Here is a 25,281-nt window from a genome sequence, read left to right on the forward strand (position 1 = left end):
AAGATATCAAGATAAAACATCCAGGCTGTCAGTAGCAATTACTGTAAGATGGGTGCACCAGTCGCTCCTGATGCTGCGTGAGTAGATCCAGAGTGTGAGGAATTTTGTGTTAATTGATAGTGGACAATTCCATTTAAAGGGAGAACAAACTCTGCCTGGGTCAAAAGGGGGTCACCACAATGATCTTTGGTAATTCTTTCTGAATCTGCAGAAGTACCTTGGCTATCAGTGAAAAGGGTATCAGTGCATAAAGGAACATTATTGTCCAAAGTTATGAGAATGCTTCTGTCCTCCAAGCATGGCTACAAGGATGTCTTAAACAGATTTTTTTCAACTGTCTGTTTTGAAAGGTGGCAAACAGAATTATTTGAAGTGTTCCCCACATCTGGACTAAATCCAGGAAGACCTCTGTCCTGAGTTTCTAATCATCAGGGTCTGCTCAGGATCTGCTTAGCCTGTCTTCCACTAGGTTTTGCTTAGACAGGACATACAAGGCCTGAAGCATCAAAAAATGCTGTAAGGAAACCTCCCAGGCCATCACTACCAACTTTTGGCAAGGAGTGTGTGACCTTGTACCCCTTTGTTTGTTCAGGTACCACATAAATGTGGTGTTGCCTGTGACCAATAAAAGGGGGCCTGGAGACCATAACAGGTGAAGAACGTTTAAGGTCTGAATTAATGCTAACATTTCTTTGACATTTATGTTTTTTCAGCATCTGAAGGACCCCATTCACCTTGTACAAGAAAGGACACTATTTCTCCATGGAAATCTGAGAAGTCCATCTGGAGAGACTGAACTGAGGTCTGGAGGGAGAAGAGAAGTGTGGATTGAGAGACATCTGATCCCTCCACCACTGTAAATCTTATTTCACAAAATCCACCACTGGTACCTAGAACTCCAAGGGATGCAGGTGCTTGGTTCAATAATTTTTTTAAAGTACCACTGAATCTTTCTCATATGGAGTCTGGACAATGGTGTCACGAGAATCATTGATGCCATGAGGCCTAGAATTTTGTGAAACACTCTTACGGAGACACCTTCTTGAAGAGAGAAATGCATGAAAATGTTCTGAACAGTTAGGACTTGTCTTCTGGAAGAAAGGTCATAATTTTTTTCTGTGTCCACCACATACCTCAGAAAGACAATTGTTTGTCAGGGTATAGGACAAGACTTTTGTAGGTTCAACTTGAAGTTGGGAGAAATTGGTATGTGATGATAAGTACGCATCCTTCAAATGTAAAGTTAGCATGAAACAGTGGTCCGGAAGAAGGGGTAGTACCATCTGCAGATTGAGCATTTTGAATATTTGTACTTTCAGAAAGGTATTTAGGTAAGACAAACCTAACACTGGTCTCCACAAAAGCTGCTCCTTTCTGGGTACTAAAAAGATTCTGGTGTAAAATTGTTTTCCATTTTGTGGTGAAGAAATTAGGTTTTATAACCCCTGTTTCCAACTTGTGAAGGAGTACCAGAGAGAACAGATGTGTCTGGTCTGGCAGGTGTAGATGTGTGGGGATTTCCCTGAACGGATGAGGATTTTTCTCTCCCCTGCTAAGAGTATCCTCACTGAATTATTTTCAGCACCCACTAGTCTGACAGTATTTGCGGCCTGGCTGCTGGGCTGAGTGAAAGGTGAAAGGAGAGAGGGGATAGGAAGGAGGACAGGATGCCCTTAGTCCTGGCATAGTTTTAGAAGGGGAATGATCTTCTTTGGGACAAAAAAAAAACTTTTTATATGGTTTGGAAGCATTACCCTCCTGCCATTTTCCCTTGGCGCTGACTCTTGTTAGGAATTTTTATTGATTTTGACCTTTGAAGCTGGATGCCTTGTTAGGGGAGAACTTGAAACATTCTAAATAATCCATCCATCAATTTACCTCTGTCATCCCATTGTTTAAGAATCTGGAAGAAGCAAGACCAAACACAAATTCAGAACTTAAAGGAACATTCAAAATTTCATTTTTTAAATCCTCAGAAAAATTCTGGTTATGTATCCAAGCAAACCTTCTTAATACAACAGAACTGTCTGCATTTCTAGAAATAGTGTCTACACATTCCAAGACGCAGCTCAACGCATGCTGTGAAACCTGACTCACATTAGAAACAATTACATTCATATAGCACTTCTGTTCAGTAGGCAACGATACAGCAAAGTCATCTAAACTGTAAGCACATTTCAAATTAAATTTCCACATGAAGCCGTGATAATTTAAAATTCTAAAGGCTAAATTACTAGACTGAGCCAGTTATTTTCCCTGAGATTCTGACCATTTAACAGTTTTATCCAGCAGTGCAGGGTTAGAAAAAGTTAAGGCTCTTTTGTTGGAGCTGGCAGCTACAAAAAAACGCAGCTGGGTCAGCTGACAAGACAGCAATGAAAGCTGCAATATCAGAGTACATCTTGTATTTCTATAAAGCCTTTTTAGGAACTGGTTCTCTAGTGAAAAGGGTTTTACATACAGTTTTATAGACATCTTCTAAGGCTGGTAACAGAGAGGAAACAGACAAAACATTTGAAATCTCATCCTCAATAAGATCATAAACTCTGCCAATCACTTGCATAGCTCCAGATTGCGTCCAGTCAAATACATCTCTAAACCTAGCTAGCATATGTGGAAAGAAGAACACTTGCTTAGGTTTTTTGAACCTGATCACATTCTGAAGAATCAGATTAGACATACACATGAGTGTTCGCTACTGCCTATATCAGAGTCCCCATCAAATATGTGGCACTAGACTGATGTCTAAAGAAGGAAGCATTCCGAATAGAAGCAGAGTATCTGACATTAGCTGACTATACTCTTAGCTAAGGAAACCACATCAGATGTGTACATGTTAATAACCTGATAGTCTGCCATGTGGTGAAGTCTGTGTGCCTGTTTCTTCCTGCTACAAACTACACTCGAGGACAAAATATCTGTGGACAGAGTATTATGTCTGGCAAGGGGTCTCTTATCCTTGACCTCTCTTACACCTAAAGGGTTTGGTTCTGATGTACCTGAAGCAGGATCTGCAATAGCCTAGGAGGATGTGTCTGACCCCCATACAATAGATGGCTGTGGGCTCAAAACAGATGGTCACTGGGAAAAAGGTTAGTGGTCTGCGGGCAGGCTTAAGGCAACAACAGATTTACAAACTGTAGGCTGAGGGGATGTTTTAGTTTATTTTCTCTTAGGTGCAACTGGATTTGATGGGATAGCAGCTGTATCAGGATCTATCTAGTCAGGGTAAAAAGCACCAGACAAAATAATACACTGACACTATAAGGGCTGGCTAAAGACAGCAGTAATAGAAAATATAAACCATGTCCCACATAGCAAATAGGGTTAAACTGCATAAAATATGGCAGGAAAAGTTTAATTTCTGCTAAGCCTTGTTCTACAGTCGGCACAGTGTAGAAAACAGCAAACTGTCACAGTACCACGTAAAATTAACTTACCCAAATTGTGACAAAATATCAAATATATGCCCTTAAATCAAATCTTTTAAACAGCATAAATAAGCAGCTACTTAGAGATCTCCTTGTCAGAAATTAAAACATTTCCACAGAAAATGCAGATAAAGTAATCGGTGGTAAAACTGCAATTTAAAGACAAAAACAGTAGTAAACATCATATAAATGAAGGCAAAAGTGAAAAAGTGCAATATTTCCTGTCAGAACTTCCAAATGAAGCAGATAAACAAGAGGCCACTTGTTCAGCAGACATCACAGAACTTTAGTTTCCTAGTACACAACATAGAAAAGCCCCTTAACTCCTTAAAAATAGTATTAAGCATACAAACAATACAGTAGTAAGTTATAATTCCCAAAGGAATCAACAGAAGTAGTAAAAAGCAACAATATTAAAACAAAAAATTAAAACACACACACACACACACACACACACACACACACACACACACACACACACACTTTAAATAAAACAGAAAGAAATCAAAAGTATAGAATAATAAAAAAGAAGGGAATTTCCAAAATGGATCTTATCTAAATCTGGATGCTGTAATCCACTAGTGCAGGCTGCTGGGGACATTCAGCTGTGAGAGTCCCTTAGCTGGCAGTAAAAGACTGAATAACTGACTTTCTGTGGCAGGGGTTAAGCTTCCCCTGATGGGAGGGGCTTAGCCAATCCTCTATAACAGACAGTCAGAGGAGGGGGATTCTGAGCTCTAGAAAGCTGTCAGTTTGGGTTTATGCAGCCACAGAACCCATATGCCACTCAGGCAGTGTGAATGATGAACATCTGGGTTGGGGGTAGTAAAACACCTGTTCACATTAAGAGTAGTGGGACAGACATTATACTGGTCTACCCCAAAATGAAAAAAAAAATTGTCAGCTTGAGAGACTTTATACAATTTATCTGCCTTTTTAGATAGTTTGAGAGTCAGTAGTATTGCAACCAGCATTAAAAGCATCCTCCAAGGCTAGCAGAATAGGAGGAATGGGTGCATAATATGGGGCTTCTTGTTTTAATAAATCATTATATTCATCCAAATTAGGGGAATATCTACCTGTTCCCAAGCAAATACATCCTTTAGTTGTGAGACAGTCTCATTAAAAGAAAAAGTCTCCAGAAATCTTCAAAACTCAGATTCAGTGTCCAAAGAATTTGGAACATGGACCCCTCAGATGATGTCACCCTGTTTCTGTCTAAATCAGAGCCCCTAGAACAAACATCCTCATCTTTTGGATTAGAGAAATAAGGGACAGCATAAGGCATTTGACACAGAATTAAAAGCCACCAACAAACTCCTAGATAAGATAATAAAGTACAGTTCTGTAAGAAAACTTTCTATAACAGCAGTTGTTCAGATCATCACTGCTGCAGTAGTCTTAGCTCTACGAGTTATATCCTGCCAAGGATATAACAGCCAGCCAGCTTCCATAGCTTCAGGCCACCTTCCACACACTAAAACTGTCAGGCAGCTTGAACTGATCTGAGTGAAAAACAAGTTTGGGCACGAAGCCATTCAGAGCTTTCCTGCCAACAGAGAGAGGGAGGCTGAGCTCTAAAAGGACAAAGCTAGGAACAAATTAAATAAATAAATATACACACCATGACATAAAAAGTACACAAAAATAACTGAAATGGAGGGAGGGAATGGCAACTGCAGCAGTGAACATTCAAACATCTACTTTATGGTAAGTTTACTTAAACAACTGTACTATGTTCATCATACTGATCACTTCTGCAGTAGCCTTAGCTATATGGGTAGATTACCCTAGCTAACTAAATTTGGAAAGTGGAAGGAGACAAGTCCAGAAGCTTCTGGAGAATGGTCCTAGCAAACCCTGATCTGGACGTAGAGAAGGAAACAAGCTTATAGTGCTTTGTAAAAAGTATATACAGAGGACCAAGTAGCAGCTTCTAGAATACTTCTAGAATCCAAGCTTTTCTAAAAAGAAATAGACAAAACCAAGGCCCTGGTAGAGTGGGGCTTTGACCCTGCCTGGAATAGTTTTGTTATGGTGAGTATAGCAAAAGGTAATAGGCTTAGACAACCATTTTGAAATAGTCTGTTTTGACACAGGTTGCCCCGTCTTCTTACCTTCACAAGAAATGAGCAATTGATCTGATCTGAAGATCTAAAAGATTTAGCTCTGTCTAGAGAGTACCTGAGTTGTCTGTGGACTTCAAAGGAATAGAATATCCTTTCTCCATCATTTTTAGGTTCAGTTAAGAAAAACGGGAGATGGATAATTTGGCTTAAAGTAAACTCAGATGCCACTCTCAAAAAAAAATCCTATCCCCATGGAAATGAGATAGGGCTGACTCACCATAACAGCTTCCAACTCAGATACCCTTCTTTCAGAGGACAGAGCAATCAGTAAAACTGTTTTGCATGTTACAAACCTTAATTCAGCCAGGTTAGCTGGTTCAAATGGAACTAGACGTTATGTACTTACCATAATGTTCCATGTTTTTAGTCCATCTTGCCTACATTCTTGCCGGTTGGACCGAATACTAAAGCTCGAGAGCTTTCAGTGACTCAAGGCTAATCCCTATCCCATGATGCCTCAGGCTACATCCCCAGATCTTGTTTGCAAGCCAGCTAGAAGCACCTTATCTTCTATATGTATACAACATATATACATAAAAACATATATACATATTTGCAAATCACAATAATTCAGAGGCTGAACGTCATCATATCTCTGCAGGCAGATAATTTTGTCCAGCAGTTCCTCCAGCATCAGGAGGGGGAAGCAGGGTGGGACACAAGAATATTGGCGAGAAGAACTACAAACATGGAACGTTATGGTAAGTACATAACTTCTAGATGTTATGTAGTCCATCTCACTGTAATTCTTACTGGTTGTGACAGCATCCCTAGGACTAAACCCTAGGGTGGCTCAGGAAAAAAAACTTTTCAGTACCATGGATCCAAAGGAAGCCCTGTTCTGGGAGGCCAAGTCCACTTTGTAGTGAGTGATAAAGGTGTGAGGTTTCGCCCATGTAGCAGCTGCACAAATCAAATCTAAGGGAAACCTTGCTTGAAAGGCAAATGAAGTTGAGACTGACCTAGTGGAGTGACCTTTTATATTCCCTGGTAATTGTATGTCATTCTTTTGGTATGAAAGGATGATACACTCTGTAAGCCATTTAGACAAGGTCACCTTAGAGACTGGTAATCCTGTCTTCTTATCAGAAAAGGAGACAAAAAGTTGATCTGACTTTCTAATGTCTTTCGTTCTATGCAAGTAAAAACGAAACTGTCTGTGCACATCAAACTGGTGTAGTTTATATTCTGCCTTGTTGGTGTAATTGGGGAAAAAGATTGGCAATTCCATGGATTGGTTTATGTTGCTTTCCGAACAAACCTTTGGGAGGAAGGAGGGGTTAGTTCTGAGAGATACCTTGTCCTTATGAAATACAATATAAGGCGGACGTACTGAAAGAGCCTGCATTTCTGAAACTCTTCTGGCCGATGTAATGGCAACAAGGAAGAGGGTTTTCCATGATAAATATTTCAGATCACAAGTAGAAGCAGTTCATAGCGAGATGTAGTCAGAGAATTTAGAACCAAATTTAGATCCCAGGGTGTCATCGGTTCCTTAATCGGGGGCCTAAGTAGAAAGGTACCTTTGAGAAAGGCCTTACATAATCTGTGCGACATAATGGGAACACCCATTTCACCTGTATGAAAATTGGAGATAGCAGCTAATTGTACTCTAATAGCAGCTGCCGCAGCACCTTCTTCAAACAGATTTGAGAGAAACTCTAAAATTGCTGGAATAGGGGCAGTAAGAGGTTCGATATTTCATTTAGCTGCCCAACATGAAAATCTCTTCCACTTGTTACTTGTTAGAGTATAATTTCCTAGTGGAAGATTTATGGGAAGAAGCTAGGATATGACTTACTGCTGGCATGAAAGAATAACACCTGGCTAGTTGTGGAATTGGAGTAGCCAAGCTGTCAACTTTAGGGTGTGAATGGATGGATGGAACTCTCCCTAAGTGTGGGTCAGAAGGTCTGGAATTAGATCCAGAATCCAAGGTTCCTCCAAGAGATGGGTTTGTAGAAAGGGAAACCAAACCTGACGAGGCCAGTACAGAGCAAAGAGAATCATCTTGCTTCTCGACCATCTGGCTTTCTGTAACACCTTTGGAATGAGTGGGAAGGGGGAAAGGTGTAGAGTAATCCCGTGGGTCAATCGTGAACCAGTGCATCCCTGGGTGACTTCCCCTTTGGGGGAATTAGGGCAAAGTAGTTGCTGCATTTGGTATTCTTAGGAGTGGTGAAAAGGTTGCAGCAAGGCTGGCCCAATCTGCAGAAAATCATCTCCGCAGTCTCTCTGTTCAGGAATTAGTCGTGAGGTAACAGGAGAGTCCTGCTGAGTCTGTCCACTATCACACTGGATTTCCCCGGGATGTGCATTGTAATTAGAAAGCATTGAGAAGCAATCGCCCATTGTCAAACTCTTAATGCCTCTTGACATAGGGGGCAAGATTTGGTTCCTCCTTGTTTGTTTATATACCACACTACCGACATGTTGTCTGTCTGAATTGCAATTGTTCCTAGAGGGTGAGAGTCCTGAAGTGCCTGCAATGCATAAAGCTCATCTCTAGGATGTTGATATGTAGATGGTTCTCGTGGTCCTGCCATAAACCTTGAACTGCCCTTCCCAGATAATGACCCACCCCCACCCGATCTGGGACGAATCCATGGTTAACACTGCCTTTGGTTGGGGAAACAAAAAGAGACAACCTAGATACAGCTGGTCTGCCTGAAGCCACCAAGTTAAATCTCTCTTGCAAGAGTCCGTGATGTAGACTGGATGTGAAAGAGAGAGATCTTGCATCGACCACTGTGCAAATAAAAGTCAATGTAGGAGTCTCATGTGTAATCGGGCTAAGGGCACCAGCAGAATGGCAGCAGCCATGGTTCCCAGGGTCTGTAACACTTGTCTGGCCTGGGCTTTCTTTGTTGAAATCAAAATTTTTACCTGTTGATGCAGGGAGTGGATTCGGTCTGGGGTGAGTCTTGCCGACATGTCTCTTGAGTTTAACTCTGCACCTAAGAAGATAATATCTTGTGATGGTAACAAGGCAGATTTTTCTTGATTTATAGTGATGCCCAGCTTGTTGGCAAAGAAGAAGGGTTTCATCCCTGGCCTGAGATAGTGGATTACTGGTGGAAGCGGTGATGAGCCAGTCGTCCAGATATGGAAACACTCGGAATCCCTGACGTCTCAGGTGAGCCATGACCACTGCCATACATTTGGTGAACACTCTGGGGGCTGTAGTGAGGCCAAAGGCAGGGCTCAAAATTGGTAGTGACTGGCTCCCAGCTGGAAGTGCAGATACCTTCTGGACTGGCTGTCCATTTTTATATGGTAGTATGCATCCTTAAGGTCGATAGAGCACATCCAGTTGTCTTTCCCTATGAAAGGGAATATCGACTGCAAGGTTACCATCCGGAACTTTGTTTTCTTTACAGATTTGTTTAATCTGCTGAGATCTAGGATGGATCTCCAGTCCCCTGTCTTTTTTGGCACCAAAAAGAACCTTGAGCAAGTTCTGGATCCTATCTGGTCTGTGGGGACTTCTTGGATGACTCTTTTGTCTTGCAACGATTGAATCTCTAAAGTTGCCAAGTCCTTTTGCACAGGTGGAATGTCTGGTAAGGACTTTTGTTTTGGAGGGGTGGAAGAAAAGGGAATGAGGTAACCTCTGGATATTATCTCTTGTACCCATTTGTCTTGGGAAATTTGTTGCCAGGTGTTTGGGTACAATGACAAGCAACCCCTGACTGCCTCCAGAGAAGGATAGGCGGGTCTCCTTTCAGGAGCGCTGGTAGGGCCTATCAGAAAAGGTGTCCCTGTCACCCTGATTTTGCGGACCCCCTCTGCCGCAAGGGTGGCGTCTTCCATTATAACTTTCCCCTCTGCCCCTGGGGGCAGAATCATCATGTGCGTCTGAGAAACCTTTTTGGGATTTGCGGAACCACATTTTCCCACTCTTTTGACCTTTGGGGTAAGGTCTGGAAGGGGCAGAAAAATGGACTTCCATGGCAGATAAGGTTTTCCCATCCTTCTCGCATCTGGTCAGCATCTCTTTTACCACAGGTCCAAACAAGGCTGAACCATCAAAAGGGGCACTGGTAAATGAAGACTTGAAAGGTCAGCAAAGTTACAAAGGCGCATACAGGAATGTCTCCTGAGAGAGCTTCCTGATGCAGCCTCTCTACTCGCTCCGTCAGCTGCATAGGAGATTAACCTCATGGAGGAGTTCACAATCGAGGTAAGGGTGGCTAGCTGTGAGGATACCTTGTCTGTGGACCCCACAGCTACTGCTCCTGGAAGGGTATCTCCTAGTTCTTTGATGAGATCTCTTTGAAGTCTAGTGAAATGCGATAAATAGTTCAGTGACCGCAAGGTGAAGGTGGCTGAAGAGAACATGCACTTGCCATATCTATCCATAGTCCTAGAGTCTTTATTAGGAGGATGGATAGATGAAGAGGTTTCTGACAATTCCTTCTTCGTGGCTGCTGCCACCACCATGGCATCTACAGGAACTCCTTTTGTTAAAAATTATTTTTCTTTAGGGGCCGTAATAAATTTCTTTGGCCTCCTTGGAAAAGGCTCCACAGTGTCCAGCGAAGTCCATGCTTTCCTGGAAATGACCTCTAACAACCTGTCATAAGGAGGAGTCACCCAGGAGGTGGAAGGGCGAGATCTGAAAACCTCCAGGTATACTGCATTGTCTTCTGAAGGGTTGATGGGATGCCAATCACCCCTCTGTTTCAGGATTTCCATGATGTCAGCAAAGGAGACATCCTCAGAGGGGAATCTTGGGGACCCTTCGGATTCATCAAAGTCAGTATCTGAAGTGACTGACTCAGTGGAGTCAATGTGCTTCCTCTTGCAAAGCCTTTTCCTGGGAACATCCTCTGAGGGATACTCAGGAGAAATCCAGGAAGAGGGGGCACCACCGGCAGTGGTCACCTGGGGTTCCAGATCTTTATGCTTAGTCGGGGGTGGAGAAGAGATAGACACAGGCACCTGGTGTGGAATAAGGAGTGGATCTGAGAGCGGTGCCGTCTGAAGGGACAGCATCCTCTCCACTACCTTGAAAGCACCCCCACCCTGCTCCGGAGAAGACCTCTGCACCGATGATGCTGGAGATTGGCTCCAAGGGGGAGGAGGCGGTTCCGAGGCAAAGGTAGATGCCAAGCACAACCAAGCTGAAGCACCAAGAGGAAGAGTCAGATCAGAAGATATACCGCACCAATTCTCACCCCAGAGCCAACCGGAGAGCATCGGCTCCCAGATGTCTTGGCAAAGGATAGAGCCAAATACACCAGAGCTGAAGTCGGAACTGAAGAGGCCAGCAATCAGGGTCTCAGGGCTGACAGTTCCACTACAATCGGATCCATACCCTCCAGCTCCAAAGACTGTAGGGTAATCGGAGGAGGAATCACAGAAAGTGGAGCGGAGAGAAGCAGCTTCGATGCCTTTGGGCCCAGAGGCGAAAGCAATTTAGCCAGGGTCAGTGTGTGTAGCAATCTCTTCACCACTCACTCTACATCATCATCTGAAAGACTCCTGGAGGAACGGGTGGACAAAGAGGGAGATCTCCTAGATTCCAATATGAGAGATCTCAAGACTGTTGATACCACCGTCGGATCCAAAGCTGGGGTCTGAGGAGTAGAAACCTCCGTCGGCTCCTTTGACATTAATGGCGCCAAAGAGGTTGGTGATGCAGACTTGTTGGAGCGGACAGCCCTCAGTTCTGAAATCTTTTTGCATGGCTCTGAATCTGGAGCAGAAGCTGGCTTCTTTCTAGATGACTTAAGAGCCCTCATCCAAAGCTTGCTGAAAGAGAAGAAGACCTTTGGCCATCAACTTAATTTTACGCTCCTGTAGAACTCTACTACTGAAACCATGACAAATAGTGCAAGGGTGTTGCAGATGTATGGCACTGAGACAGTAAACACAATTAATGTGCGCATCTGTCAACGACATATTTCCAGCACACTTTACACATTTTTTGAACACAGAAGGCTTATGCTCCTTGGGTTCTTTAGAGGAGTCTTTTGAACTCTCCTTAGACATTATTTAGACCAACAATAACAAACTACTAAACTTTTAAAACTTTTTTCTTTTTTTAAATAGAATCCTTTAACTGAAATGGATTCTACCGAAAAGAGGAAAGGGACAGAACCCTCTAACTTAAACAGGTTCTGACCTGGGAGAGAAACGGCTGTGAAACTTAAGGGACCGAGAGAGGCCTCTAACTAAAACGTCACTCTCTAAAAAAGGGTCAGAAAGATTTAAAAGGGATCTAACGCAGACAACACGAACAGCTAACAGTTACGGATATACAGGGAAGAAAAATAGTATAACTAGCTAGGAAAAATACCAAATAATTGAAAAGTTATACTTATAAGCCAACGAGCCAACTGAAGAAACGTCTCAAAGCTTGCGCGGCAAACAAGATCTGGGGATGTAGCCTGGGGCATCATGGGGTAGGGATTAGCCTTGAGGCACTGAAAGTATTCGGCCGAGCCAGAGCCGAGGATTGGCTCTGAACCCAACCAGCAAGAATTACGGCGAGATGGACTACATAACATCAAGTGTTAGCTTCTTTAACATAAAATTAAGATCCCAAGGAGGGGCCACCAGTTTTATTGGAGGCATCTTATGTAAAACATTTTGACATGAAAATGCATTGAAAGAAGAAGATTCATGGGCAGACATGGTGGAATGGCTGATAAATGAACCTTGACAGAGGAATAAAAAAGGCCATAGGACAGTAACACACACAAATATTGTAAAACCAGAGAACAACTAGCCCTGAATGGGTGCTGGTTATATTGTTGGCACCAAATAAAAAACCTTTTCCATTTGCAAATATATGATTTTCCTACTAGTAGGTTTTGGGCTTTTCTGCCTCCATTAGTACATGCTGCATATCCTTGCATAAAAGGAATTAAGATCTTATGACCCAGGCAATAAACTGAAGTTGATTGATGTCTGAGTGTATTGAGAGTAGATCCAATCTGTGAAGAGGCTTGTGGTAATTGCTCCTGGCCATTTTTGAACACGGGAGAACCATGGCTGCCAGGGTCAGAAGGGAGTCACCACAATTATCTTGGGGGATTCTTTCTAAATCTTCATAACTACCTTACATATTACTGGAAAGGGTGAAAAAGCATATAGAAACATTGCTGTCCAAGGAAAAGAAAAGGCATCTGTCTTCCAGGTCTTTTTGTATGGAGTCCTAGAACAGAATCTTGCCAGTTGATTGTTAAGAGAGGTAGCAATGAGATCTATTTGAAGAACTCCTCACAGTTGGATCAAATCTTGGAAGACCCCCTGATCTAGTTTCCATTCATGAGAGTTTGCCCTGGTCCTGCTCTGCTTGTATGCCCCACAGTTTTGCTCTGACTGAATGTAGGAAGACTGTAGAGTGAGACTGTGCTGTTAAGCTATATCCCATGTTAACATGGCTAATCTGTAAAGGGGGGTATAGCCCGTTCCCCCTTTCTTGTTGATACAACACATGACTGTGGTATTGTCTGTAACCACTTGAAGAGGTCTGGGGGACCAATGATGGCTCAGAGAGTTGGGTGCCTTGATCAGGGCAAGTATCTCCTTGATATTTATGTGCTTGCATCTGTCTTTGTTGTCCCACATCCCATGCACTTTTATCCACTCTGAAACTGCTCCTCAAAGTCCAAGATGTCAGTGGTTACTGACTGCTTTGGAGCAGGGAGGGAGAAGGGAAGACCTATTTCTGATGCCTCCATCAAATGATTTTTCTTTTGACAAACTCCAGCACTGGGATTTGAAAAGATAAAGGATGTTGGTGCTGGGACCAAAAAGATTTCCGATACCACTGTATCTTTCTCATGTGGAGTCTTTCCAGGGCTATCACAAGAATCATGCATGCCATGAAACCCCAAATCCTTAGGTATTCCCTATCTCAGGAACACAGTCCTGCTGTGTGAGAGAGACAAGAAAGATTTTTGAATGCTCTCTTGAAATCCCAGCTTGTGTATCAGATCTCTCACTCTGGAGAGAGATTCCTGACACTATAAACAAGACTCTACAAAGATAAGCAAGTCATCTAAATATGGAAAAAGTGGATACTCTGCAGCCTGCAATGAGCTATAACTGGAATTAGACACTTTGTGAACACTCTTGTTGCAGCAGATAGCCCAAACGATAAGGCAGAAAACTGATAAAGTGATCCAGACATGCAAAACCTTAAGAAACATCTGAAATCTGGATGAAAGGGGATGTGACAGTAAACATCTTTAAGTCTAGTGTTACCATGAAACTTGAAAGAGGAAGAACAGGAAACAGGTTATGAGGTGACATCATTCTGAATTTGGGCACTATCACACACAGGTTTAGAAGATCCAGAATTGGTGTCCAAGCATTTTCCTTTTCTGGCACTAGGAATATCCTTGAATAAAAAACATTTCCCACATTAGAAGGAGGAACTGGTTCTATCACTCCTTCTAACGGCATGTGATGAAGAAATGTTGGAAACAAGAGTCTGATCTGAAGGATGAGGAATAACTCCCTGAAAATGAGGAATTTCCTCCCATTACCACCTGTAACCTTGATGAATGATTTTCAGAACCCATTTGTCTGAAACTATTTGTTGTCAAAGAGAAAAATGGAGATTCAGACTTTCTGGAAGAAAAAAGTGGGCCATGGTGGGAAGGGGTCCCAAGGTCTCTTGAACAGTCATTCAGACTTGTTGGACTGTCCTTGGTTTTGAGAGGTTTGACACTTCTTTTTATAACCCCCTTGCCATTTCTCTCATCTGTTTACCTGTATTTTGTTGAGACTGTTTATTCCGCTTTTTCTCAAAATTGGATGAGAAGGAAGAAAATCACTTGGAAAATTTGGAAAAGGAGGGTTGAAAAATTTTACAGGTTCCCTTGATGAGCTTACCCCTTTCATCACACTTTTGGATTGCCTCTACAGCAGTGGTGCCAAACTCTAAATTACTTTCCAAGGGTGAATTTAAAATCTCATTCTATCATCATCTGGGAGGTTCGGAGAACGCAGCCATACAAACCTCCTCAAAACAGTACCAGTGGCCATACCCTGGAAGAAATATCAACAGAATCATACACACAGTGTAAACAATGAGTAGTGGCCTGTGCAATTGAAGAAGCTAATTTTTTTAAAGCAGATTTTTTTTTTATTACAAGAAGAAACTGCAGATAAAACATTCCTCATACTTTCAAAATTAGAAAAAACTTGAACATATGCACCTGACAATTCAAATTATGAAAATTAAAGTTGCACAAGTATACACCTTCTTCCTATACCTATAGTTTCCCCATCCTTATCAGAAATAGGAATGGAACTGACTAGGTGCTTAGCAACAGTGGGGTCAACTAGAGCTATAGCTGCTAGGTCAGGTTTGGGAATAATGCATAAAAATTTAAAAGACTGGGGAACTTTAAACAGTACATTCTATCTTGCCTTTTTAGGGACAACTGGCTGATTATCGGGAAAATCGCAGGCAGGAATATATACATCCTCTAAAGCAAACAGAGCAGGAGGAATGGGTGTAGGATCTGGAAAATCCTTCTTTAACAGCTCATAGTACTTTTTGAAACACTGAGAAACCTCAGTTTTATCCCACTGAAAACACTGACACATTCTAGCAATAGTCTCAGAGAAAGAGAAATCTCCACAGGGCGAATCAGAAAGTAAGCTCTCCTTAGAGTCTAAAAAAAAAAACTGTATCCATCCCTGCACATTTCCTGTTCAGATTCAAAATCTTGAAATTCTTCAGAAAAAAAGATCCCTCTTTATTTTACCAGAAACTACTTTACAAGAAAGAGCAAAAACCCAAATTAAACTGTTAACCAGATCCAGAAAATTAAAAAAAAACACGTGAGGAGGAGTAAATACGTGCTTGGTTGTTTGTTTCTTTTTCACAAGAAAAATGGAATTGACCATATTACTAATGGCAAAAGCAGCGTCCCCAGGGATGGTATAGCATTCAAACACAACAGGGAAACCTTCCCTGTTCCCTCTCCCAAGACCAACAAGAGTGGCTCTCTTTTGTCCACTGAGTATACCCCCACATCCACGAAGGATGTGGCCAACCCTCAGTCTACAGTGGCTGTAGGTGCTATACCAAAGTGATCCAGAGTAAAAGATGAGTGGTCTGGGGTACAACAAATGGCTACAGCACAGTCACCCACCTACAGCTGAGCAAATTGATAGCCTACTGTGGTGGCAAAGGCTGCTTGCTTATTTTTTCTTTTTGTGGCTGGAAAGAGGACAGACCATAGGACCAGTAGACTGTTCCATGGTCAAGGCAAAAATATTGCCTCTTTCTTGGAGAAGACAAGAAGCAAATGCAAGAAAATGCTTCCAGTCTACAGAAATTACTTTTTTGACAGAAAAAAACACAGTAAAAAGCACTTTAAAACACAATGTCAGCCCCACAAAAAGTAAAATATACACAAATTCTCCATGGGAAAAAAAGTGTTTTCAGTTACTTTATACCAATTTTAAACTGACGTAAAAAGCAAGCACTCCATTTAAAACTACATTACAGACTCGTGACAGTCTGTTAAAACACAACATCCCTTGCTTTATAATAACTTTCTGAAGATAAAGGTGATAAAACAGCAATACAGATAAGAAAGTGGAATTTTTTACATGCCAACCTTCAATCCTTGAAAGTCTCAGAGAAGCGTACTCTTCAGTAGCAGTAAAGCTGTAGAGGGCTTCGCTCCCAAACTTGTCTTTTGGTAAGCTAGCTCAAGCTACCTGACAGTTTGGGTGCATGGAAGGTGACCTGAAATTTTGCAAGCTGGCTGGCTGTTCTATCCTTGGCTGGATATAACCCATATATCTAAAGCTACTGCAGTAGTGATCAGTATGATGAACATGATCATTTTTAGCCATAGAAATAATGCCTTTGTTGTCACAATGATTCATTTTCATTTTTTCCCGTAGGGGCATCTGTGGATGATAACTGAGCAGGGGAAAGTATATCATCCCACGCAGGAGTTCTCTTTCCCTGGCCAGCTCGAAAAAAACCTCCAAGGGTGTCTCTGGCAAATAAAATGGATGTATTTTCCCCATGTCCACATCGGACACTGAAACAGCCAAACAGAACTTGTCTTACCCTTGATCCATAATTGCCAGCTGCTACAGCAGAGGGATTCAAGGAAATCATTAAGTGGTTTGCAGAACCAGCAGTGGCTACTGCAGAATCACCTACCATTAGCTGAGGCACCGACTGAGCTTGTACTACAGGCAGGGGCTCATGCATTAACTTTTTTTTTTTAAGATGGAGGAGGGAACAGCAGGACTGGTTTAGTAATCCATGCTGTAGCTGAGGAAGAAGCCTGATTGCCAGTAAGTGTTTCTGGGAAGAGCTGGTTAAAAGGCAAGCAGTCAGACAAGTGTTCACAAGCAGCATATACACTTACACACATCCCTACTCAGTCCCACAAAAATCAAAAGTAAAAGTACAAGCAGCACACAATCATTTAAGAAGTCTAAGTCCCTTTTACAGAACGACCACTGAGAGAAAACAAAAAATGAAGAAAAGATGTCACAAAGTGACCAACCATAACATACATTTCCAGCTTTCTATACTTCACACTGCTCAAATACAGTATCTTCTAACAAAATGTCTCAAGCAGTAAAATAATGAAAGCAAGTAGTCGTTAAGTTTATACAAATACTTCTAAGTACATTAAAAACACTTCCAAGCTTTATATCCTTGTACTTTAGTTAAAATGTCTCAAAGCAGTACAATTTTCTCACACAACAATCCCAGTATTCAATAATAAGCCCTGCTCTAAAAATGGCAGTTTCTGACAAGAAACCTCTGATATTAATAAAATTGCTCACATTCTTCAGAAAATCAAAAATACATCAAACATATTTAAAAGGCAATATTTTCTGAGTGGAAGACTCCCCCTAAGGGGAGTTATCTGCCAGAAATTAAGCATGTAGCCAGTTGCTGTTTCCTGTGAAGCTTCTTGGCTGTAATTCCTTGATGCAGCAATAAAGTTCTGCAGATTTTTAGTCACTCTGGTTGATTATATAGCCACCTCCAAAAAAGGATCAGTATACAAGCAGCCACACTGACAATGTGAGAGGGGAGGAAAACTTTTGGAAGCTGGCCACTTGTTGTAACCCATAGGATACTGCCACAGTAAGAATGCTGACTATATAAAGTTATATGGATGGGGAGTGTAAACTCATGAAGTAGTTGCTAACCAGTGGAAAAAAATCTCAACCATTTTACAAACAATAGCTGTGAAAAGACAGAAAAAAATCCTATACAAAGAAGTGTTTGTGCCAGGATGCCAGACAGGGCATTCTTACTGTGGGACACTGATTTCAGACAGTGGTTACTAATCACAGTTACTGGTAAATGCAGACAATGGCAATCATTTCACTGTACTACAAGTATTTTCAAAGTATACACTACTGAAAACACACAAAATGCAGCTACCCCTTCAAATGAATTTCACTGTACATAACTGCAACAAAAACAAGAGAGTACAGTTGTGCAATGTACTCAGCCTAACAGCAGACCTTCATGCAAGAGACTCCTGTCGCTCTATCATAGCAATGGGAAATCTGCTCAGTTATGCCAGTTACTGTGTGTCTTGTTTTATCAAGCAGTGGAAGGCATTGACTGACAAGCCGGTCTCATACTTCTGGTTCCCTGATATGAGTGCCCCATGTAAAAGCAGCATTACCTCTACCTTCTGTTGTTTCAATGAAAAAAATGATATTTGAACTCATTTCAATAACTGGTACTTGTAATAAAAGCAGATTGTCACATTAGAAACAGAAAATAAATATTTTTTAAATTAATTTACATTACAAAGTCTATATTGTAAAAATGTAATTAATCTTGTTTCTAGTTTTTTTTTTTTATAGAAGTTTTACTTTTATCTTTGAGAATTTCATTCATCACTTCACACAAAACAGCTGCAAAGCTGACGGGGATATAAGTTCATGTCTAGCTTTATCTCTGCTTTTGTACAACAGCAAAAACATCAACCAATTAGCAATGTTTCTGTGCCCACACTATGTAAAACTGTTGTCATGAATATAAAAAACATTTCTTTTTAAAACCTAAACTTATTTTTTTAATTCCATTCACCAATTTTTTTACCATAATTTAATTTTTAGTAATGGTTATGAATGCCACACTATAAGTGTTTAGCTTTCAGCGATTAGTTTAAGTCACTCTTTCTCCAATAAGTCTCTTAATCAACTGAAGGGTCAAGGGATACTGTAGTAATGTTAAAACAGCTACTAGCCAGAGTCAGTACAATGCATTTAATTATTATATAATACTGCTTATACCTTTCCCCCCAAAATTACAAAGCTAAATTTACATCACTTTTATTTGTTACGCATATAATATTGCTGTCCCTGATGCATTTCATAATGTATACTCCATTTTAAGTTAACAGTAATATGGGTCTTCTCTCTCTCTCTCTCTTTCAGATGACATTCTTTCAAAATCTCTACAACAGAGAATTACCTGCATTTCTTTTTTTGTCCAAGTTAATGTTTTCAGATAACACATCAGCATTAAAGAGCTCTGCAAGTATGATATATTATCTAATTTAAAAAGTAACAAAAAGCAAAACTCTTAGCTGTTTAGACAAGTCACCATGAATCTCCTTACTGCTTCTAAAACAATCTGTTCTACTTTGATTCACAGTTTCTGAAAATTAAGCCAAGGTAATTTAACAAACAAGAACTGTACTGCAAACTCTGTCTTGTTTAGAAAAGAAAATATGCTGTGGACCTAATAACCCTGTAAGGTAACTTAAAGCTCATTTCTCTTCCAATATAAAAAAAAAATGTTTCTATACTTGGACATCACATACTTAAAAAAATCACTGCAATGTATTACTGACTGACCTTTTGTTCCTCTGTATCAGCAACAGCTTTTTCTTGGCTCACTTTTTCAGTCTGGAGTCCTATTTTGGCAATCAGTGCTTCAGCGTCCTGATTTCTAAGTTGTAATTCAACCTCCTGAGATGCAAGTTTGGCTTTCAAGTCTTCCACCTACAAATGCAAGCATAAATTATTCTATTGGCTTTCTGCAGTTGTACTCTTATCTCAGCAAAAAAGGTTGCACCCTCCTAAGCATTAACAAGCTGGCCAACACCCTATCACCTGACTCTTATCATGTAAGGGAGGGATGTTGGGGGTCCCAGACAAAAATGAAAGAGCTATCACCTACCCCAAGAATACTCAGCTCCCATTTTGCTATAACAAATGGACCATTTTGGCAACGGTTGTAATGATTCAGTAAATCACACAATGTAAACATCACTAATTTCAAAAAGATATGGTTAAAATATATACATTTAAAAACAAAATCTCTAAGAGGGAAAGCAAAAATAGAACTTTTTTGTTTGTAACGAGGATTCCATCTAGTTTTAAAGATAAAAGTCAAAACTTGTAAATGTCTGCTTTCATTTCCAGGAGCAACAGAAAATCATTATGAAGGCTTGCAATTTCCTCAGTGTCATATAAGACACAGAAAACATCCACACAAATCAAACTAAAATATTCCAGATATGAGAGAACCATTTTAGGATCAGTTACTAATAAAAGTCTGTAGAAGAACCCACTCGCCATTCATTCTTTTCACCAACGTTAAAATAATGGCCATGTGCGTATTCTCATAATAACTAAACTTTGAGATGCACACTACACTGGGGTTAACATTTGGTTACATCTCCTTTATATATTTTTGTACAGCTTTTTTTAGTCTCATATCACTGTACCTGTGGAGGCAGACCAAATTTGACAAATACTTGTTAATGTACTGAGTATGTTTTCCCCAAAGGTTTCTAGTTTTTGCCCCTCACTAAAACTAGATTTCACCATAAGTTCACAAGTACTAGAGTGAATGCTCTTTCAGGCCTATTTTAAACCTAGCCAATTTCCCTTTCAAAGGTGAGAATCAAACCCTATGCTTTGTGACTGGGAGATAAAACACATTAACCATTATACCAACCCCAATCCCACAGAGACTGAAAACACTACGCTAAAATGATATAAAATCATAAAATCTGCTTGCTAAAGGAACATTTCTGCTGAAAGCTCAATATAACTGTAGAATTTTCCAAGAAAAAGGATATAAATGTCAGGAAAATTTCCCATCACAAAGGGCTCTCCTGAAGTTCAGCTGTTACGGGAAATACTCACATATGTTGTATCTTACTTAAAGAGGACCCAGTAGTGGGTTTATTACTTAGGTAGAACACCAGGCTGTATCTTAAAAATAACTAAAAGGGAAGCATGAACAGAAGAGGCAAGACAAGAGTCAAGGCAAAATGCAATGAAGCAATACTCCTGGAGTAGAAGATCAAGCTGTAGTACATGATGACAGTGTGCACAGATAAACACACGCTTGTTGTACAAATGTTTTTAACCACTAGAGATAATTACCACCTAGTCAAATGACTTACAATCACAAAATTGTAGCATCACATGGCTTTTTGGTGGAAATAGATGAAGTCTGCAAATCATCTGGAAATTCTCAGCAGCACTACTGGAACACTCTCCACCAAAAGGAGATGAGAGGATCAGCTGCTCCCTCTTCCTGAGCTCACACATTCTGTGAAGGTAGTATGCTTTCCTCTTTTCTGAGTTTTTGTGAAAAACTTAAAAGACTCCCTACTGAAATGTTGGAGTGAATACTAAACGTTGACTTTTTCTCTTTTAGATTTTTTCAAGGGACTCCCCCCTCCAAAAAAAAAAAACATATATACCAACTCCAATATCATCATACCTCAGAGAAAAGGGAGTATGCTAAGAAATTGCACTCTTGGACTTAGTATATGTAAGTCCAAATTTTCAGTCATTCAGTCTCCACATTTCAGGACTTAGAAATAGAAGTCTCAGCAACTTAAAGGGTTACCAAACTAGATTAATGGGGAAGTTAACATAAACTTCAGAGTCAGATAGTCACTTCTTCGGAGAAAACTAGATTCACTCCAAGAACTACCTAGTCCCATTCCTTGAGAAAATAATATATACATATGCGTGTGTGTGTGCATGTGTGTGTGTGTGTGTGTGTGTGTGTGTGTGTGTGTGTGTGTGTGTGTGTGTGTGTGTGTGTGTGTGTGTGTGTATATATATATATATATATATACACACACACACATACACTTGCATATTTTTCTGAGTTGTAATTGATTTTGCCTTATAATTTTGCTCAGCCACTCATAAAATGTATGATTTTGTTATTAGATAAGTAGAAATATCAGCCATTATATAAATGTCATATGCTACAAATCTAGACATTTTATTTTTCAGAAAGTATAAGTGACAATAAAAACCTCTTACCCTATTTGACAACAAAACCTATTACATTGACTTTCTAAGTAAACAGTGTGAGTATTTTAAAGTGTCCCTGAACTGAGGCCTTTGTTCTGATTCAAGAAATAAGAGGTGGAGAGCCAATGGGGCTTTCCAGAATAAGTACATCAACTCTGTTTGTATTAATCAGTTCATGCACAAAACAAGGGAATGCCAACCATGAAAATCATATCTTTTGATGTAAATGGGTTCTTCAGATGAGCCAGAGGTAGTTCCCTGGTTCGATTCTTGACTGGGGTGCCTTCTTTGCGGAGTCTGCATGTCCTCCCTGTGGTCACGTAGGTTTCCTCTGGGTGCTCCGGTTTCATCCCACATCCCAAAGACATGCTGTAGGTGGATTGGACACTCTAAATTGGCCCTAGGTGAGAGTACATGTGTGTGTGTGCCTTCTGTGGAAGGTTGGGCGCCAGGCTGGCAACTCGACACCGTAAAACTCCACTGCCAATCATGAGCGGACAGGTGATCTGCTGTGGCGAATCCCTAACTGGGAAAAGCCGAAAGAAGAAGAAGAAGATGTGACAGAGGTAAAGACGCTCTCACAGAGTTGTTTCATCATGTGGCACTGAGACATAGTTTTACTCTCTGTCAAATCATGGAATGTGAACCAGTACAAAACATAGCATCATTGTTAGGCTCAGTTAAAACACAAATTTGCAGTCATAGAAAACAAAAATAACCACAATGATCACATGAGGTGGCAAAGGGAGCTTTGCAACCAAGACAGACAATCATCTTCTATTGCTCCTTTTCAATTCTTTTCAATGTAGTTTTTTTGGCCTCCTTGAGATCTTTTTTGGCAGCTGGCACTCTGCAGCTGAAGGAAATGAGCACTGAGGTAGCAGCCTTTCAACACTTCAAGAGCCCTTATTCAAAAGAAAAGGAATCTTTCTAGAGAAACCAAGGCATTAAGGGTTGGAAACTACTTACTCAAAAGCCACTAAGGATCAATACATTTCAGTATTAATTTTACTGATTTAATCTGTTCAGTAGCTGAGGAATGAGTAGAAAAGAGGGAAAATATGCAGGCAAAAAAACACATCTAACTTTTGAAGAGTGTGTCCAACACCTACTCTTCCTGCCATGTTGAAAAGACAACAACATGAGATGGACGGTGTTTTCTTTCATGATGAACAGATCAACTTTTGGAGTGACATGTGCCTTCTCTTAAGTCAGTATAAGGACCACCAGCAGCTGCTAGCACTACTGCTCTCGCCTTTACTTTGGGGGGTTTCTGTGTAGAAATTTCTCTACTTTACTTCAAAGTCCAAGAACTACTGCTTGCCTCTAAACTTCCAGCAGTGTGTCCAAAGTCTGAGAATGTTGTAAAAAATAGGAAGGAAACGAAAGCTTAATTATAAGATGCACAGTGAAAAGACACCACTTCAAGGACTGGCAGCAGAGGCCTGAAAGAAGCAGCATGTCTGAAATAGAAGGCTGGCTCTACAGACACTGCCAAACTTGCTTATGAAGATTACCAAAAGGGAAATTACATCAGATCACTACTCTAAGCCTCAGCTGACATAACAGGGCAAGTAATATAAAGGGACTCTGGAGCACAGCTTACAGTACATTAACTTCAAGAGGTTTGTATTCTTTTGTTAGAAACTGTGAGAGGAGACCATTGTGGGGGGAATCAGATGCAGTTTTATAAAGGATGAACTGATTTAGCAGTTTAGGTTTATTGTATTTTGCTAGGTTCACTGTATTTTGCTAGTCAGGTTTGAATGACATTAACTTGGGGGACTGTGAAGCATTTAGCTCCATCTGAGTACCAAATCCACCCCAAGTAACACCATTCTTATTATATCAAGTATACCACTAAGATCAGATTAAGTCAGACTTGGATGTCAAAGAAGATCCTTGGTACCTCTGCTAGTCTTCTGGATTTGCAGTGCATATTTATCTAGCAAATAGAGTGGGAATCACTTTTACAGTTCAGCCCAGCTCAAGTGTAGGAAAAGCTTTGGAAGCGACTACCTCTAAAGACTAAATTAAAAGCAATATTTGATCATTTCTAAATAGCAGTTTAGGACACTGTAACATAGGTTGTGATTCATCTAAATATAAATCACTGCTATATGCTGCCATGACCAAGGATCTTTCAGTATATAGCCACCATCAGCTAATCAGCTGGGGATCAACAGTATCTACACTCAAATGTTACTCTGACTGAGACCAAATACAATGCTGAAGTTAGGGTTCTCTACACAGTGTACTCAGATTTAAATAGTTGATGGACTGCATTAGTCAATTTGTTCTCTGTATAACAAGCTTAAATAGCAATAAGGGCAAAACAATGTCTCAGACAGTACTTTAATAAAATCCATTAGCATGAAGGCACAAAAGATTCAGAGGTATGTGTATAAACCTTAGAGGGAAAAACTGCAAATCAGTGGGGCAAACATGTCTGACACAAATTAACTCAAATCTAGAATACCAACATAATGACTTTGATGCTATAGCAAAATAGATGTTTCTGTAATTATTAGATGGAAACTGTGAACAAGACCAAGCATCAGCTTTGCTCATAAAATTAACAATGATCTTCTCCACTATGGTTGCCTCAAACTAATGTACATGGGGTTAAATCAACCAATGTTTCCTTAGGCAAAGCTACATGCTTGTGTACACTTCAGGTTTGTGAAACTGTCTGTAAATCAGCTAATATGAGATCAAGAAAGTCAACCAAGTCATCTGAAAAGCATTTATCAGATGTCTTGGCTTATTCTTTAAAATATGACAGGATATTATACCTCTGATGTCACCAGATCCCCCATCATAAACATTACAGACACTGGTGACCAATGAAGCAATACCATTACCGACATACATCTGCAATTTACTACTGTATAAATTGGGGTTGTAAGAATGTAACAGTTTTTACTCATGAGGATTACTATGGCGTTAGTAAACTGAGTCACCAAAGCTGTCAGAAATAAGATATAGATGAAGAAAGTCACCAAGCTCCAAAGATGGATGTACACAGTTGAGCAACAGTTGAATAGCTATATTAGATGACAGAATAAAATTGGTAAACGGATGCTAAGTGGTTTATATGGACAAAATTAATCCTCTCTGTATTATATATATACAGTGATCAATTTGAAATACATCACTTCATCTTCAGTAGTTTTGGGCTGCTGAATAGACTCCTTCCTTCCCTTCCCTTCTCATCTCAGGGTCTTGAGCAGCTCCACTTCTATCAACCTATACCCCTGCTGGGACAGTATCATATAGGCTGCAATTTACAAACCTGTTGCTTTCAGTCAAGATAACAGGTTGCACTTTACAAACCTGTTGCTTTCAGTCTAGATAACATCAAAATCCTGCAGAAAATGGGATTTTTTTATCATTCTTAAATAGGCTAGTTAAACCTTAAAGTAGGGTAACAAAGTCCATTGAAAAGAAAC

At 40.4% G+C, this 25,281-nt stretch overlaps 1 protein-coding gene across 1 annotated transcript in view; it reads right to left on the reverse strand.

The window, feature by feature from the left end:
- Window positions 1-25,281, reverse strand: part of DNAH11 (dynein axonemal heavy chain 11) — a 4,606,558-nt gene that overhangs the window by 1,714,364 nt on the left and 2,866,913 nt on the right. Inside the window, exon 57 of the mRNA XM_044065542.1 lies at window positions 19,397-19,543. Coding sequence (XP_043921477.1) covers window positions 19,397-19,543 — 147 coding nt within the window. The remainder of the gene's footprint in view (window positions 1-19,396; window positions 19,544-25,281) is intronic.

This window comes from Protopterus annectens, chromosome 3.part0 (genome assembly GCF_019279795.1).
Source record: "Protopterus annectens isolate FY-2018-M chromosome 3.part0, PAN1.0, whole genome shotgun sequence".
NCBI classification, from domain to species: domain Eukaryota; kingdom Metazoa; phylum Chordata; order Ceratodontiformes; family Protopteridae; genus Protopterus; species Protopterus annectens.